The sequence below is a fragment of the Chiloscyllium punctatum genome, chromosome 8 (assembly GCF_047496795.1).
Source record: "Chiloscyllium punctatum isolate Juve2018m chromosome 8, sChiPun1.3, whole genome shotgun sequence".
Classification (NCBI taxonomy): domain Eukaryota; kingdom Metazoa; phylum Chordata; class Chondrichthyes; order Orectolobiformes; family Hemiscylliidae; genus Chiloscyllium; species Chiloscyllium punctatum.
This window is the reverse complement of record NC_092746.1, coordinates 79579780-79599009: the sequence shown is the minus strand read 5'-3', so window position 1 is coordinate 79599009 and position 19230 is coordinate 79579780. Positions and strand designations below refer to the sequence as shown.

At 40.8% G+C, this 19230-nt stretch overlaps 1 protein-coding gene across 2 annotated transcripts in view; it reads right to left on the bottom strand.

The window, feature by feature from the left end:
* Positions 1-19230, bottom strand: part of stam (signal transducing adaptor molecule (SH3 domain and ITAM motif) 1) — a 71048-nt gene that overhangs the window by 39249 nt on the left and 12569 nt on the right. For both annotated transcript variants that reach the window (XM_072575905.1, XM_072575906.1), the window contains exon 2: positions 6318-6402. In XM_072575905.1, the coding sequence (XP_072432006.1) occupies positions 6318-6402 (85 nt within the window). The remainder of the gene's footprint in view (positions 1-6317; positions 6403-19230) is intronic.

Sequence of the window (19230 nt, the reverse complement as noted above, 5' to 3'; positions counted from 1 at the left end):
ACGAGGTGGAATTCAACATTCAGGAAATGAGGTGACAGAAGAGGAATACACTGAAGTTAAAAGAGTAAGAAAGACAGAAGTAAAGTTTTGAGGTCCATTTTTCTACTGTCTCGAGATAGGGGAAGGACCCATTCATTAATCATATACCAATTTACATACATAGTATTGGTTTGGACCATGGAGACTTGATATTGCCAACATCACAAATCACGTGCAGAATTTTGAAAGGATACCTTTTCACATTAAGTCGCCTACAGGGTTCAAACAAAGACAAAAGCAATACATGCACTGTATATCCCCCAAAACAAAAAGGAAGCAAAAACAAACCACATGCAGTCAGTGATCAAGCAACTTAAAAACCATGACAATCAACTATGCAGGTCAGAGGTGTCAAGAACATTCAAACCCCTTACTCAGACATGTTATTATTTCCTTCCTACTCAATGTCCTCCTCCGATTTTATGACGGCTGCATGTTTTGGCCAGATATGATAAAAATTTTGCAGAATGCAAGGAGGCAAAGGATCTGAAAGGATAAATGCCCTCATCATAGAGTTGTAGGATGACCAGCGCAAAACACAATGCCTCACCAATGTCATGTTACAAGGGGAAAAAAATTGTTCTGTTCAGAAATACCAAAGTAGTCTCTCTACTGCTTGGAAGAGACACTTGCTGAAATATGCAGGCTCAGCCAGTCCAACTCAGTGAATTACACCTAGGTAACTAACTAAGACACTAAATTATACTTGCCCTGAGTACAGGTAATTCTCCTATAACACCATGGTTGTGTTCTAGCGAAACCTTGTAAATTGTGAGGTAAGCGTTCTCCAAAATACCATTACCACATCCTATTCCTTTTCACAGGGGGTAGTAGATGGGGTCTAACTCAATGGGTCTGTTGATAGAGTTCCAGTTGGAATGCCATGCTTCTAGGAATTCTTGTGCGTGTCTTTGTTTGGCTTGTCCTAGGGTGGATCTTTCAAGTTCATTAGCTGCTCTTTTAGTGTGTTGGTGTGTTTGTGGGCTAACATGATGCCAAGGGTTCTGAGTAGTCTGGCAGTCATTTCCGAGATGTCTTAGATGTCGGGGAGAGGGAAAAAAAGGAGTAGGAAAACAACAAACTGCCATCGCTAGATGTCACAGTCGAGCAAACAGCCAATGGGAAACTTCAAACCAGCGTCTCCAGGAAAACAACACATATGGACTAAATACTGAACTACAGAAGCAATCATCCCAACACCTACAAACGAAGCTGCATCAGATCATTATTTCAACGAGCCAATACACACTGCAGCACAGAGAAATTATGCAGTGCAGAGAAAAATCACCTATACCATGTATTCAAAAAGAACGGGTACCCAATGAACACAATCAGCCGATTTCTCAGCAACAAATCCAAACAAGCAGACAAAACATGCCCAGAAACCCAAGCCACTCTCCTCTACATGAAAGGCATCTCAGAAATGACTGCCAGACTACTCAGATTCTTTGGCATCATGGTAACCCACAAACCCACCAACACACTAAAATAGCAGCTAATTGACTTGAAAGACCCTAGACAATGAGCAAAACTAATGTCATTTACAAAATACCGTGCAAGGAATGTAACAAATACTACATTGGACAAACAGGCAGAAAACTAGCCACTAGGATACATGAACACCAGAGAGCCACAAAAAGACATGACCCTCTCTCACTAGTATCCTCACACACAGATGAGGAAGGACACCACTTCGACTGGGACAACACATCCATCCTAGGACAAGCCAAACAAAGACATGCACGAGAATTCCTAAAAGAATGGCATTCCAACTGGAACTCTATCAACAAACACATCGAATTAGACCTCATCTACCACCCCTTGAGAAAAAGGGCAGGAAGTGACTTCACCACAGGAAATGACACCACCAACCCAAAGAAACTCAAATATATAAACAGAAAGTAGGAATTTTCAGCATTGCTTCGCCCGAGGCTCACTGAAGATGTTACCTAGTAGGGTAACAAAACATCTGGAAATGAACCTTGCAGTTCAGCAAGCAAACTTACACCTTCAACGATGTTATAGCCAAATCGTGCTGCTGAATCGTGCGTTATCCCAGAACTACCTGTACCTGAATTCCAGTGGTTAATGCGCATTGCAATGAAACCAACAGGCAGTACTATTAGCTGCAAGGTGGTGTTAGGACTTACATTTAATAATTGCAAAAAAGATTGCCAATCCATTTAATTACGTTGAGAGGGCTTAAGAAAATTCTGGCAGGGATCCCTGGATAGGATTTGAGGCACAGCTCAAACAAGGAGATTAGAGCAGAAATGGGCAAGGAGAGATAAAAGTGAAAATTAATGCAATGAGAGCAAGTCAGTAAAGGAAAATATCACTTTCAGAGCAAAGCAAAATGCAAGATAAAATAAATACAAATTCCAAATGAGTGTTCGAATTCACAGAATTACACAGCAAAGATGACAGACACTAGGCCCACCACACCTATGCAAACTCTGTGAAAAAGCTACCTAAATAACCCCAAAGCCCTGCTTCTCTGTTGTCTTTTTTCTTACTTAAATATCCAATTCCTTTCTAAAAATTACCACTGGTTAGCACTGCTGCCTCACAGCGCCAGAGACCTGGGTTCAATTCCTGCCTCAGGCGACTGACTGTGTGGAGTTTGCACATTCTCCCCGTGTCTGCGTGGGTTTCCTCCGGGTGCTCCGGTTTCCTCCCACAGTCCAAAGATGTGCAGGTCAGGTGAATTGGCCATGCTAAACTGTCCGTAATGTTAGGTAAGGGGTAAATGTAGGGGTATGGGTGGGTTGCGCTTCAGCGGGGCGGTGTGGACTTGTTGGGCCGAAGGGCCTGTTTCCATACTGTAAGTAATCTAATCTAAATCACGAGCAGCAAACAAACATCAAAACTTCTGACTCTTTTGCTTAGGAATAGGAATTGGTCTTTCAGCCTGTCAAACCTGTATCACCATCTACCACAATGCCACTTGCCTACATCTCTCCATTTTCCTTGGTATCAGTCTCCATGAAATCAGACGAACCACTGTATTCCCACGATGCGGAGTATACACCGCCTTGTGTAAGGACTAAAGCTGTACACAGTACTTAAGTAGCATCTAACAAAGATTCTATACAATTACAACAAGACATCATTATTAGTGTATGCTTGTAATTCCCTTGCAACAAAGGTTAACATATCATTTGTCTTCCTAACTGCTTGTTGCATCAGTATGCTAATATAAATTATTCCCAGGTTGGACACCTACACTTTCCAACCTCTCACCATTAAAGAAATATTCTACCTTTCTATTTTTCCTACCAAAGTAAGTAAGGACACATTTACATTATATTCCAAATGACTTGCTCTGGATCATTCACTTCACCCCCTCACAACTTACATTCCAACACAGTTTGGTGTCATTAACAAATGTGGAAGCATCATAACTGTTCCTCACATTCACATCATTTATAGAGATTGCAAACAGTTGTGAACCTATAACTGACCCTTGTAGAACCCCACTATCCAAAGATTGATCAATTTATTCCGACCCTGTTTTCTATATGGTACAGTGCTCACTTCTTACCAGCATATTTCCCCAATTCCACGTGTTCTAAATTTTACTTACTAACATTGTGTGGGACTTTATCAAAAGTCTTCTGAAAATCTAAAGATATGATACCCAGTGATGCTCCTCTATCAATTCTGCAAGCAAAATCCTAAACAAAAGCTCTAGCGTGTTTCTTAAACGTTATTTCCTAATCATAAATCCATACTGACTGACGAATTTTGTCATTCTTTTCTAAATGCTTAGTTATCATATCCTTTGTAATAGTTTCTAACATTTTCCCTACTGCTGACATCAAATTAACAAATCTGTAGTTTTCCATCCTCCATCCCCTTCCCTTCTTCAATTGTGGGGCCGCAGTTGCTACATTCCAATCTACAGGAACGTCTCCAAAATTTGGAAGCTCTCCGGACTTCACTTGCAATGGACACACATTTGTCCTGGCTAATTGTTTCCGCTTGACATAGTATAAAGCCTTTTTTTAAAAGTATGCCTTTACATTCCATTCCAGTCTGCCTTATTATTCTCTTTCCCCTTATCCAGTTTCATGATCTTTCACTTCAGGATTCTACATTGCTAGCAAAGCTCAGGCTTACCACTTTTTCTGGGATGACTTCCTTTGATCTAATGCAATCTTTAACTATTTTCTTTACCACAATTAACTACCCAAGCTGTACCTTTGTCTTTGGATGTGTGTGCTTTAAGGAAATGTGTATCTGTTCCTTACCACGTGCAGGTCATTCTACTGTAATGCATGTTTCATTTCAAGTGAATTCACTAGAACACAATTGATGAATTAGGGACACTGTTCCTAAAGTACAAATATTTAAAGCATATGTTGGTTATAAACGCAATTCCAGCCCCATCAGTTTAAATGGTACTGCTATTAAGCAATTTTCTTAAAACACAGCATTGAACGAGAACGGAACGTCTGTGTTATAGCTGAACCAAGTATAATCTTTAAATACCAGCCATTGCCTGTTTATTGTCAAATCTTTTAATGTATTTTCCTAATCCACCTTTGCCAACTTGCTCCTCACACCTACATAATTTTGTTGCTTAAGATCACAGACCCAAGTTTCAGAATGAACTACAATTCTTTCAAGAATAATGTGAAATCTTATCATGTTACTCACTGCTCACCATTATGGTCACTATTTCCCAAAGGCTCCTTTACAGCAAGGTTCTTGGTGAATGCCTCATTATAGAGTCATACAGCATGGAAACAGATCCTTCGGTCCAACTTATCCATGCCGACCAGACATCCCAATCTGATCTAGTCCCATTTGTCAGCATTTGGCCCATATCCCTCTATTCAAGTACTTGCCCAGATGCCTTTTAAATGTTGTAATTCCAGCTTCCACCACTTCCTCTGGCAGCTCATTCCATGCAAGCATCATGCTCTGCGTGAAAAAGCTGCCCTTCAGATCCCTTTCAAATCTTTCAGCTCTCACCTTAAACCTATGTCTTCTTGTTTGGACTCCCCTAACCTGTGAAAAAGACTTGGGCTATTCACCCCATCCATGCCCCTCGTGATTTTATAAACCTCCATAAACCGGAGTCTTAGACACTCCAGGGAAAAAAGCCCAAAACTATCACAGCTTTGGTCTCCTTCCTTCAAGCCAATTTTGTATCCAATTGGTCAGCGCCTCCTGGATCCCACGTGATCTAACCTTACAAAATAGTCCACCATGTGGCAACTTTTTTTTAAAGAAAGAATTCATTCATAGGACAGGAGCATCACCAGCTAGGTCAGCATTTATTGCACATCACTAATGGCCCAGAGGGCAGTCATAAGAGTCAATCACATTGTGTGACTCTAGACCCACAGCATCAGCCAGACCAGCCAGGCAGTTTCCTTCCCTAAAGGACATTTGTGAATCAGAGGAGTTTTTCCAACAATTCACAATGGATTCACGGTCATCATTAGATGCATAATTCCAGATTTTTATTGAATTCCAATTCCACCATCTGCTGTGGAATTCCAATTCCACCATAACGTAAACACATCCCTTGGTAATTCTGTACTGAAGCTTGCAACGTCCCTGGACTCACATCTTGCGGCTGCTACAGCTAAAAACAAACAAACTCGAGAAAAACAGGAACTGGGAGAACTGGCCACTCTGCTTCCATTGTTAAACTCGACTCTTCAAGACCTCTGTGTTTACTACCTCTTCAAAAAAAAACCAAAGACAAAATAATCTTGTTAAAGTAACAGCATTGTCAGACATTACGGTTAACATTTGGTGGCTAATAAACAACTATCAATATTTGCTGCACCTTGCTATTTCTTAGCTCCACCCAAACCGATTCTACATCATGATCCTGCAATCTGAAATCTTCTCTTACCAATCTCATCCCTCATTCAGAGTACAACTCACTTCTACCTGTCCTTAATTAGTTAATAAGCTCATCTTATAGCCAGGTCTCTACAGTGGCAACTAAATCATACCCATTTATTTCAATTTGTACATTGAAATCATCTTCTCAAACTCCTCTATCCTTTTCAAGCTGTACGTTCCAGATCAAAAACACTAGAGAAAAAAAAAGTTCAACTGAACCGCACTGCTGAACTATACTTGGTTATACTCAACTTTTACACAAACTCTCACTTTGACATGGCACTGCTTAATTTAGAAACAAATGATGAATGCTCCATTTACACAGCTACTCATGAATTTTCTCTCTCTGCAGGGTAGATGCAAATTCTGCAGAATTTAGTGGTACTCAAGAAAAACAAGAATATGCTCACCCAGTACGAGACTGTCCCACTTTGTCACAGATATCTAGGATGAGGCCCCAGTCTTCTGCAGTGTTCATCTCACTGGTTGCTTTCTCTGTTAAGTTTTAAAAAACAAACAAAATTATACTTTGATACAAGTAGCCACATACTCCGAATACACAATCTCCATAGAATCTCCACAGTGCAGAAACAGGCCATTCAGTCCAACGAGTCCACAATAATTCTCCAAGGAGCATCCCACCCAGACCCATCCCCCTTTCTCTGTAACCCTGCATTTTCCCATGGCTAACACACCTAACCTAAATATCCCTAGACAATGCAGGCAATTTAGCGTGGCCAATCTACCTAACCTGCACATATTTGGACTGTGGGAGGAAACCAGAGCAGAAACCCACACAGGCACAGGGAGAATGTTTATGTAGAGTTTGCACAGTCACCAGAGTGTGGACCTGAACGTGGGTCCCTGGCACTGTGAGGCAGCAGTGCTAAACACTGAACCACAGTGCCAGACAATCTGAATATATTTGAGCACATTATTGTTATTTCTAGAACCTCTTTTAATAACAATGGCAGCTTATACATATAAAACTCAACATAAAAACAATAATTTGAGCCATGTGAACCAATGAGGTACAACTTACACAGGATGTGGACATCATTGGTTGGACGAACATTTATTGCTCATTCCTAGCTGCATGCTGAAGTGGAGATGAGCTACATTCTTGAACTGCTGTAGTGCTGGTGAAGAAATTTAAGCATTTTGTGATGGAATGGTGATATATTTCCAATAGAGGAAGGTGAGCGGCTTGGAGGGGAATTTGGTGGTGGCAGGGAGGATGTTATAATTAGCAGGCATTTTCCCTGCCCCTGCTCAAATGACACTTGATATGGGTCAGAGCCTACATTCAGGACTCACAGGCCAAGTCACTCCCAACTGTGATATCACTAATATATAACTGCTGCTGGGTCTTTTCTGCAGGTTCTGGCTGGAACCTTGTGTATAAAGTATGACTCTGCAAGTACGACAATGCCAGCATGTAGCTTCACCAATCTGTGATACATTGGGTTGGGATGTGGCATACAGCTACAATAGAAAGTGATGCATGGACAGGTTTAGAAGGAAAAACAATGCAAAAAGTCTTGCATGAAAAGCAGATGAGTAGTGGAAACTGTTGATTAACACATGGGAATATGTCATGGTTGAAAGATTAACAAGACTGGCAGCTCAATATTCTATGGTATAAAATCTTCTTATAGATGGGAGGGGAAATATGTGTGTGTGTGTGTGTGTGTGTGTGTGTGTGTGTGTGTGTGTGTGTGTGAGTGTGAGTGTGAGAGAGAGAGAGAGAGAGAGAGAGAGTCAGAGAGTCAGACGGTATGGAGGGTGATATCTTCAAATCTCAGTAAAATGTGAAAATATAAGGTAGTAATAGTAGGGGATTCCAACGTTCCCAATATTAAGTGGGATAGACAAAGTGCAAAATGCTTACTGGGGATGGAATTCTTAAAAAGCTCTCTTAGGTACATTTTAAGTCCTACAAGTCAACAGGTGGCACTGAAAATAGTTTTCAGGAGCATATCAGTGACAGTGAGCATAATTCAGTAATATTTTAAGTTGTTATGGAAATGTATAAAAATGCACTGGCAGTAAAGTAATTTGATTATGATCTGAAATTTGACTGAAATCGAGGCTGATTGATCATATTTTGCTTTTCTTTTGGCTTTTACTGAAGTGGCCTCTCATGGAAATATAAACAAAATACTGAAAATGTGGCTTTAACAATAAAACAGACGTTTATACGGCAAAATATTTTTAAAAATTAGAATAAATCAAACAATTTACATATTACATGTTTAAAGATTTCAAAATATACAGTAAAATTACAATTGTATTAATCCCAAAAGCATTCAATTATAAGACCATAAGATAGAAGTGGAAGTAAGGCCATTCAGCCCATTAAGTCCACTCTGCCATTTAATCATGGCTGAAAGGCATTTCAACTCCATTAACCCGTACCCTCCCCAAAGCCCTAAATTCCTTGCAAGATCGAGATATCATCATTCTCTGCTGTGAAGACATTTAACGTCCTGGCCTCCACTGCACTCCGTGGCAATGAAATCCACAGGCCCACCACTTTCTGGCTGAAGAAATGTCTCCCAATTTCTGTTCTAAATTGAACCCCTCTAACTTTAAGGCTGTGCCCATTGGTCCTCGTCTCCCCGCCTAACAAAAACAACTTCCCAGCATCCACCCTTTCTGAACCATGCATTATCTGGTAAGTTTCTATTGGATCTCCCCACAACCTTCGAAATTCTAATGAATACAATCCCAGGATCCTCAGCTGTTCATTTTATGTTAGGCCTACCATTCCAGGGATCATCCATGTGGATTTCCACTGGACACACTCCAGTGCCAGTATGTCTGGTAAGCCTGACGTCGGTGGTGAGCAAGTTGTTGGAGGGAATCCTGAGGGACAGGATGTACATGTATTTGGAAAGGCAAGGACTGATTCGGGATAATCAACATGGCTTTGTGCGTGGGAAATTATGTCTCACAAACTTGATTGAGTTTTTTTGAAGAAGTAACAACACGGATTGATGAGGGCAGAGCAGTAGATGTGATCTATATGGACTTCAGTAAGGTGTTTGACAAGGTTCCCCATGGGAGACTGATTAGCAAGGTTAGATCTCATGGAATACAGGGAGAACTAGCCATTTGGATACAAAACTGGCTCAAAAGGTAGAAGGCAGAGGGTAGTGGTGGAGGGTTGTTTTTCAGACTGGAGGCCTGTGACAAGTGGAGTGCCACAAAGATCGGTGCTGGGCCCTCTACGTTTTGTCATTTACATAAATGATTTGGATGCGAGCATAAGAGGTTCAGTTAGTAAGTTTGCAAATGACACCAAAATTGGAGGTGCCATGGACAGCGAAGAGGATTAAATCAAATTACAACAGGATCTGGACCAAATGGGCCAATGGGCTGAGAGGTGGCAGATGGAGTTTAATTCAGATAAATGAGAGGTGCTGCATTTTGGGAAAGCAAATCTTAGCAGGACTTATACTTAATGGTAAGGTCCTAGAGAGTGTTGGTGAACAAAGAGACCTTGGAGTGCAGGTTCATAGCTCCTTGAAAGTGGAGTCACAGTTAGATACTATAGTGAAAAAGGCGTTTGGTATGCTTTCCTTTATTGGTCAGAGTACTGAGTACAGGAATTCGGAGGTCATGTTGCGGCTGTGCAGGACATTGGTTAGGCCACCTTTGGAACATTGCGTGCAATTCTGGTCTCCTTCCTATTGGAAAGATGTTGTGAAACTTGAAAGGGTTCAGAAAAGATTTACAAGGATGTTGCCAAGGTTGGAGGATTTGAGCTTCAGGGAGAGGCTGAATAGGCTGGGGCTGTTTTCCCTGGAGCCTCGGAGGCTGAGGAGTGACCTTATAGAGGTTTACAAAATTAAGAGGGGCATGGATAGGACAAATAGACAAATTCTCTTTCCTGGAGTGGGGGAGTCCAGAACTAGAGGGCATAGGTTTAGGGTGAGGGGGGGGGGGGGAAATACATAAAAGAGACCCAAAGGGCAGCTTTTTCACGCAGAGGCTGGTACGTGTATGGAATGAGCTGCCAGAGGATGTGGTGGAGGTTGGTACAATTGCAACATTTAAGAGGCATGTGGATGGGTATATGAATAGGAAGGGTTTGGAGGGATATGGGCCGGGTGCTGGCAGGTGGGACTAGATTGGGTTGGGATATCTGGTCGGCATGGACCGAAGGGTCGGTTTCCATGCTATACATCTCTATGACTCTATGCCCTTCCTGATGTGTGGGGCCCAAGATTGGACACAGTATTCCAAATGGGGCCTAACTAGAGTTTTAAAAAGTCTCAGAAGCACATTGTTGCTTTTATGTTCCAACCCTCTTGCAATAAATGACAACATTACACTTGCTTTCTTAATCATGGACTCAAGCTGCAAGTCAACCTTTAGAGAATCCTTTCTAGCACTCCCAGATCCCTTTGTACTTTGGCTTTATGAATTTTCTCACCGTTTAGGAAATAGTCCATGCCTGTATTCTTTTTTCCAAAGTGAAGGACCTCGCATCTGCTCATGTTAAATTTCATCAGCCTGGACCACTCAAACACCAGGGAATTCCCATATAGGGTTTGACTTAGCTGTAGTTTTAATTCCCAGTTTTGAGAATTTGACAGCCTCTTCCTTGATTCATCATATGACAGCTTAAGCTTTCTCAGCATCAAATACCCATTTCACCATTTGAACCAAACATCTCTGGTCTGGAACATGTCCAAAATCCCTTAGGCTGAGGTACCCATTTCTAACAATTCTATGCTATCTTCTCTCCTTGTTTACCTACCCCTTTGGTACGTCTCTCTTCCCGCTTACATGACTACCACCCACGACTAAGCCACCCAACTCCCCCGAAATGGTAAATCTTCTTTCTTTCCATAGATGCTACTAGACCTGATGAGTAGCTCCAGCAATTTCTATTTGCTTCAGATCTTGAGCATCCATAATTCTTTGTTTTCTTACAGTTGTTACAAATATAGATTAAGTGATGGTTCCATTTTTGAAAGTGGAGAGCTTTTAAGTTACAATGATTAGTACTGCTCCCAACATAAACTGCAGCAGCTAAATGGATTTCCATGCAAATTGTGGAATCGATTTTGTACACACTTCAACATGTACACATTAAAAGGATGAATCACAGCTACTTCTCGCACAGCAGAATTCTATTGTTATGAAAAATACGTAAATCTCCAAAAGGAAGTTTAAGTATCTTTGGACTAAGATTTAGACATTAATTTGCTTATTGCTCTGCAATAATTCTGTTTCTACTCAAATTTGTTAACAAACATTTTATGCCTCTTTAATCACAAAATATTTAATCACATATGCCAAAGTACTTTTAGCACTGACATTTTCAAATGTCTACTACAAACAAACAATAACAGCTCATAAAATGGTTCACTTTTAATAACTGGAGCATTTACTTAAAGCAAACTTTCCATTTACATAATAGCTCATAATAACTAGCCTTAATTTTTCCAATAACCTCTTAGATGAAAAGGGCAGCACAGTGGCTGTGGTTACCATGCTGTCTCACAGCGCCAGGGACCTGGGTTAGATTCCAGCTTTACATGACTGCCTATGTGGAGTTTGCACGTTCACCCAGTGCCTGTGTGGGTTTTCTCTGGGTACTCCAGTTTCCTTCCACAGTCTAAAGATGTGTAGGTTAGGTGGATTGGCCATGCTAAATTAGCCCAGTGTTTTGGGATAGGCAGACTAGGTGAATTAGCTAAGGTAAACAAAGGGATGGAGGGGAAACAATTTGGAGGGTCAGTGCAGGATTGATAGTTGAATGGCCTAATCATAAGACCATAAGATACAGGATTTGAATTAGGCAATTTGGCCCATCGAGTCTGCTCTGCCATTCAATTATGGCTGATATATTATACTCAATCCCATTCTCCTGCCTTCTCGCTGTAACCCATGATCCTGTTACCAATCAAGGTCCTATCCATCTTTGTCTTAAATACACTAAATGACTTGGCCTCCACAGCCTTCTGCAGCAATGTGTTCCTCAGATTCACCACCTTCTGGTTAAAGAAGTTCTTTCTCATCCCAGTTCTAAAGGCTCATCCCTTCACTCAGACTGTGCCCTCAAGTCCTTGTCTCTTCTTTGATTGGAAACATCTATCCAAGCATCTCAGTATTCTGCAAATGTCCCCCCTCCTTCCCCAGGACATTTGCCTAAACCTGCTCGAGACCTTCACCAACACCACCATATCTTCCTCAGGTACAGAGCCCAGAACTGCTCAGTGTTCCAAGTATAGTCTGACCAGAGCCTTATACAGCCTCAGCATGACATCTATGCTCTTATATTCTAGCCCTTCTTTGCCTTCCAAACTGCCACTGAACTTGAATGTTGACCTTAACAAAATCCAGAACTAGAACTCCCTAATTGCTGTTATGCTTCTGATTTCTAAATGCTCTCCGAGTTTAGAAAATAGGCTATGCCTCTGTACTTCCTACCAAAATAAATAACCTCACACTTTCCCACACTGTATTCCATCTGCTACTTCTTCCACTCATCTAGCATGTCTAAGTCCTTCTCCAGTCTCCCTGTTTCATAATACGATCTGTCCCTTCACCTATCTTTGTGACATCTGCAAACTTGCAGCAATGTCCTCTGTTCCTTTGCCCAGATTATTAATGTATAACTTGAATAGTTGTAATCCCAACACATGAACTCCACTAGTTACTGGTTGCCATTCTGAAAAAGACCACTTTATCCCTACGCTCCGCCCTCTGTCAATCAATCCTTTATCCATGCCAGTAGTTTGCCCTGACACCATAGGCTGTTATCTTATTCAGCAACCTCCTGTGTTGCATCTCACAAAAAGCCTTCTGGAAATCTAAATAGATCACATCTCCTGTCTCCTTTACCTAACATGGTACATCCTCAAAGAATTCAACAGATTTGTCAGGCATAACCTTCCCATAATGAGGCTGTGCTGACTTAACTCACCCTCTTACCACGCACTTCCATATATTCAATTATCTCATCGTTAACAATGGACTCTAAAATCTTAAGACCTAGATCAGGCTCACCAGCCTATAATTTCCCATCATCACCCTCCCTCCCTTCTTAAAACAGGGGTGTTACACTAGCCAGTTTGCACTCCACTGGGAACCTTCCCGACTCCAGTGATTCCTGAAAGATCACCTCCAATGTCTCCACAGCTATCTTCTTCAGAACTCTTGGGTGCAGCCCATCTAGACTGGGAGACTTATCCACCTTCAGGTCTTTCAACTTCCCAGTATCATCTTCTTTCCGATGGCCACTACTCTCTCCTCTGTACCCGACTCTCAAAGTTCTGGTATGCTTCTGATGTTTTCCTCTGTGAAAATTGATGTGAAGTACCTATTCAGTACATCCGCTGTTTCTTTGTTCCCCATTACTACCTCACCAGCTTCATTTTCCAGCAATTAAAATGTCTCCCTTAGCTTCTGGTTATTTGTAAAAAATTTGCAATGTTCTTTCAAATTATGAGCTAGCTTACCTCATATTTCATCTTCTGCCCCCGATTGCTTTTTTCAAAAGTTATCCTGTGCTGATTTTTTAAAAAGGCTTCCCGATATTCTAATTTCCCACTAATCTTCACCATATTATATACTTCGCCTTTCGCTTTTATGCTGTCCCTGACCTCCCTTGTCTGTCATGGCTGCCTCATCCTCCTCTTGGTATGTTTCTTCTTCCTTGGGATGAATTTCTGTTGTGTCTTCAGAAACTCCTCCCATTGCTGCTCCACCAACTCCCCTGCTAAATTCCCCTTCCAATCAACTCTGGACAGCTCATCCCTGCTGTTTTTGTCGTTACCTTTCCTCAATCATAATACTGTTACACCTGATTAAATCTTCCCCTTCTGAAACTGCAGTGTGAATTATGGTCACTGTCCCCTCAGGTTTGCTTCACTTTAAGCTCCCTAGTCAAACTGGCCTCATTACACATCATCAAATCCTAAAATGCCTGTTCCCAGTGGGCTGTATTACAAGCTGCTCCAAAAAACAAACCATCTCAGACTTTCCACAAATTCCTTTTTCATGATACTACTACCAACCTGATTTTCCTCGACTTATTTCCTTCCCCATGTCCTGACTCCTGCTAGAAGGCCTGTGCACGACTTTCATCATCGTCGTTTTTTCCTTTATAGCTCCTCAACTCTTCCCACACAAACCTTAAGCCTTCTGACTTCATATCAAATCTTGCTAGTGATTTAATAGCATTTAACAGCATTTTACTGCATTTCCTACAAAGGCAATCCCACCCTCTCTGCCCTGTCCTTTCAGTAGGATGTGTTTCCTTGGATGTTGAGTTCACAGTGTCTTCCCCTTGCAGCCATGTCTTTGTCTCAGCCAACATTGTACCTGCCAATTTCAATCTGCGCTATGAGCTTACTTATCCTGTTTTGTAAGTACATACGCTGCTTACTGGATGTAGGTTTGCTCGCTGAGCTGGAAGGTTCATTTCCAGACATTTCATCACCCCACTAGGTAACCTCTTCAGTGGGCCTCAGGCGTAGCAATGCTGAAAATTCCTGCTTTCTTTTTTTTTGCTTTGGTTTCTTTGGGTTGGTGATGTTATTTCCTGTGGTGAAGTCACTTCCTGTTCCTTTTCTCAGGGGGTCTAACTCAAATGTGTTTGTTGATAGTACATACCCTTCTTACTGAAGGCCTCTTTCTAACAGTTGTTCCTTTATGTCTGTGCCTGAAGTAAGATTCCTGACCCTTCCCATACTCTCTGTCCTTTTACTTGTTGTGGAAACTTCAATAACCTCTGCTGAGCACACTCCTCCTTTAACTTCTTCCACTACTTTCCATACAACTGAACCCACCTCACAACATTTAGTCTAATCAATAACCTTAAGCTGAAAATCCTTCTCACTAAATACAAATAATGCGGTAATCCTGTGCAACATTTTTCTTCACAACATAAATCTATTCAAACATCTATAAAGAACAAATGTTTCAGGTTGCAAAATGAAATGTTATTTTTCCGTGAAATATTACTTATTTCTTACACACTTTTCTGATGATAGTTCAAATGTGAAGTTCCTTAATCACTCCATAACACAAACTACCTATTCCTATTTGGATCAAGTGTCACACATTTTTCACAACATGTTCTGCCGAGTCAGACTGTGATTGCAATTCTTAGGTTTTGTAGTATCACTTTTTCCTCTTTTCTAGCAAAATTAATTAATAACACGACTCAACGAGCACTTGCTAATATCAATCCTGTAACTGTCAGCTATTATCTGTGTGCACGAAAAGATTCCACATGGGCATATAACTGCAAAATAACTTATGCAATCTGAGTATCACATACATGATTCATGACTGAAACAGAGTTTATGAGCTCACATCCCCGGAGTGTCTGCACTAATTTCTATTGGCTTGAAACAGAAAACAAGAGAAGAAGGCGGCCATTCAAGCCTGTTCTGCAATTTATTATGATCATGGTTGACCATCCAATTCAATAGTTAATTCCTGCTTCCACAGGCCTGTCTCTTTCTCTCTCTCTCCGCCCCCATCCCCAACCCTCCCCCCACCCCCGTTCAAAGAAATGTCATGTTTTTAGCCCAAAGTGCTATATCCTTTTGGCTTCAACTACTTTTGGTGATAGTGAGCTCAACAGACTCACCACTCCCCGAATCAAGAAATTTCTTATCTCAGTTCTAAATCATCTACCCCTGATTTTGGACTCCCCTGACAGCTGGAGCATTTGTTATGCATCTACCCAGTCTAGCTCTGGTGGAAGTTTATAGACTTCAATGAGAGGGAGCTTGTGGATGGGACCAGTAGATGGTAAGGATGATGAGTTCAAGAGTTGTTTTTTTCTCCTAATAGGCGATGACGGTGATGGAATTAAAAGTGAGTAGGACAGAACTGGAAGCGTGTGGGTGGCACAACGGCACAGTGGTTAGCACTGCTGCCTCACAGCACCAGAGACCTGGGTTCAATTCCCGCCTCATTCTCCCAGCGTCTGCGTGGGTTTCCCCTGGGTGCTCCGGTTTCCTCCCACAGTCCAAAAATGTGCAGGTTAGGTGAACTGGCCATGCTAAATTGTTAGGTGAAGGGGTTAAGTGTAGGGGAATGGGTCTGGGTGGGTTGCTCTTCAGAGGGTCGGCGTGGACTTGTTGGGCCAAAAGGCCTGTTTCCACACTGTAAGTCATCTAATCTCATCTAGAAGAACAGAGAGTTAACTGCTCACAATATAAGCTAACAGGGGAAGTTGTGGTCAAGTTTAGTGGGAGTAGGATTCTGAGGCCAGAAGCATCTTTCTCCAACAGCACAGTGTCTATAATACAACTGGGCCCAGAAGAGAGAGTATTAGATTGTTGCAGGGTCAACAATCGTAAACATTAGTTCCACACAGCTCTCAACTTCGCCTCTGTCATGACTGTAAAACAGAACCATTATTACTCTGTTGGTCATGTGACACTACAACATTTCCCAATTATGTAAGCTACTTTATTTACTTAATATGAATATTAATCAGTTACACTACATCTTTCCCCTAAGTCAATTACTCTATCCATCGCATTTCATCTCAAACTTCTTTTCCCTCTCCCCTTCTTTAATATAGAGGAACTTCAATCATCCGGCATCTATTATCCGAACGTTCGATTATCCTGCAAAATACTCTCTGCCCGTGTTGTTTGGATAATTGAGGTTCCTCTGTATCTGGCTTCATTCCTAATTTGGAGATAACCACTGTAGTGCCTGCAGAATAACCACTGTAGACTGTAGTCAAGTCTAAGATTGAGAATTCCAACTCTCCATGCATTTTCCCAAATTCTACTGGGCTGAATATGAATCATCAGATGATATCATCTCTCCACTAAGGCCATCTTCCAGGATTTGTAAATAGCTGGTCGATTATTTAGAAGTTCATCTCCTTGTGGAAATTAGTTACTCTTGCTTCTTCACAATATCCAATTTTGTGTTTCAAAAATATAAAATCATTGATGTAATGCTTTCTTAATAGAATATACTGGTAGGAGTTCTAACTACTGCTTGCTTGGTCAGCAGATGGCCTTTAACACAGTCAAATCATCAAGGCTGCAAGGGGAGGGGGACTGGAAGAGAGGCTACAGATAGGGAACACTAACTGCAGAAAATGTGAAACAATGGAGGAATGAATTCCTTGCAAATGAATGTGGAATCTCTAATTCAAGGCTGCATCTGTTCAAGAGCCACTACATGTGGAAAATGTATTGCAAGCTATTATAATTACAACTGTATCAAGTCATTTAAACCTAGGATTGAAATCAGATAAGCAGCCAACTGTCTGGTTAAAGTGTTTTAGTTTTGTACAAATGCAATGGAAACACATTATGCAAATTGATGAAGTCACAGCTAAAGTATGTTCAGGGTGATAGCTTTTTGTATACAAGTGTGTGTCAGTTTCTTTTCCAAAATAACGTGTGTTGCTAACCTATGCCTCTTGTCAAGTGCCAATTTAAGTAATGCGGTGCCTAGGAAATTAATACTTTCCTTGTGTCGTGACTTCAAATTTAATGGAATGTTGATGTTTCGTGAGCATAATGTATTAAGTGCGCTAATTCTGTATCTGAGAGCCCAAATACTCTAAATACAAAGAGAGGGTTTTATTGCTGTGTCATGCATAGCCTAATGTACTACTGAGTATGTAAGAAGTGCCCCTGAAAGGCAAAAGGTAGCCCCAATAAAATCTCAACAAGAGGCCAAGAAAAATGTTGTTCTCCATTCGCAACCCTCTTCAAAAACATTGAGCACATCCTGCTTGTCTCTCCCCATTTTTATGAAATACCTCAAAATATTAGAATCACACAGCACAGAGAAAGCACTTTTGGCCAACATAATTGTGCTGGTTTGAAAGGACTAGTCATTAATCCTACTCCCCTATCTTGTCTGCTGGAGACTGCATTTCAGATCATAACTCTGTAAAACTAAATAGGCTACATCTTTCCACATAACTGATATTCCTCAAATATCATATAAACTTTCTCTCCACCACCTCCAAGGTCTATCCTTAAAGCACAGTCCCCAAAATTGAACAAGATCCAGCTGAGGCCTAACCAGTATATAATACATATACTGGGTACAGTAACTGCCTTGCTTTTATACTTCAGGCTCTGTTTATACAACTCAAGATCTTGCATGTTTTGTTTTTTTTTTTCAAAACAGCTTTGTCACCTTGTTCTGTTACCAGAGTCAGCTCAAAGATCTGCTAATGTCACCACAACCGGTTGCAATGAGGTGTACAGGAACTAGCAGAGTTGAGTTGGCTTCCAGAATTTTCCAATCCTTGAAGCAGAGAGCTTTAGTTGGGCAAATTATCAGAAGAAGGAGACACAGAGTTCAGAAAAATATCAATGTCAATCAAGAGGATGATCTGTCAATTGCAACGTGGGTAGTGAAGAGAAAGAAAGATTTATCCAATAGTTTTGGCAAGTAATAGCTGAAATATTTCTAAAGGAATAAATTTTGCACCTAACAATCACCATTTGCCAACAAGTAATGAACAATCAGCCAGTGTCACACAAGGTTATAAACAAACTGTTACTACAACCTAACATTACATTAAGAGCTAATCTGTCATCACTGGAAATGGGTACACTATTAAGCAGAGATGAATGTAAGGGCACAACTAACTGTTTGGCTCAGCTTTAGTATTTGTTGACAGTACAGATCTGCTTTGATTACAATTAATTCTTTCTGCAGAACTGTATTGTGTTTTCAATAAGTCAATTTTTAAAGTCAGCACTATTTTTCCATAAGCAGCTGACTTGCAGAATAAACTGGCTCACAAGTTTCAATTCAAAGGATGTTTTCGGTTATCCTTTCCTTATACCGTGTAAGCTTTTCCTGTGTTAATGAAAACAATCCATTAAGCTGAAGATCTTTTAATAAACATATGACATCAACTTAAGAATAGGTGCTGATTACATTTGGTGACAAAACTAAACCCAGTTTCAGAAGGATCAGGTGTTCTTGTGCAAAAAAACAAAATGTTAGCATGCAAGTGCAGCAAGTAATTAAGATGGCAAATGGAATTTTAGTTTTTATAGCTAGGGGTTTAGAGTTTAAAATTGGGCATGTCTTGTTAAAATTGTACAGGGTTTTATTAAGGCCATATCTGGAATACTGTGTACAGTTTGGTCCCTGGATTTAAGAAATGATATACTGACATCGGAGGCTATTTAAAAGAAATTCACTAGGCTGATTCCAGGGATGATTTATCAAGAATGGCTAAGCAGGTTAGGCTTTTATTGATTAGAGTTTAGAAGAATGAGAGGTGATCTTGGTGGTACATAGAAAATTCTAAGAGGGCTTAACGAGGTAAATGTTGAGAAGGTGATT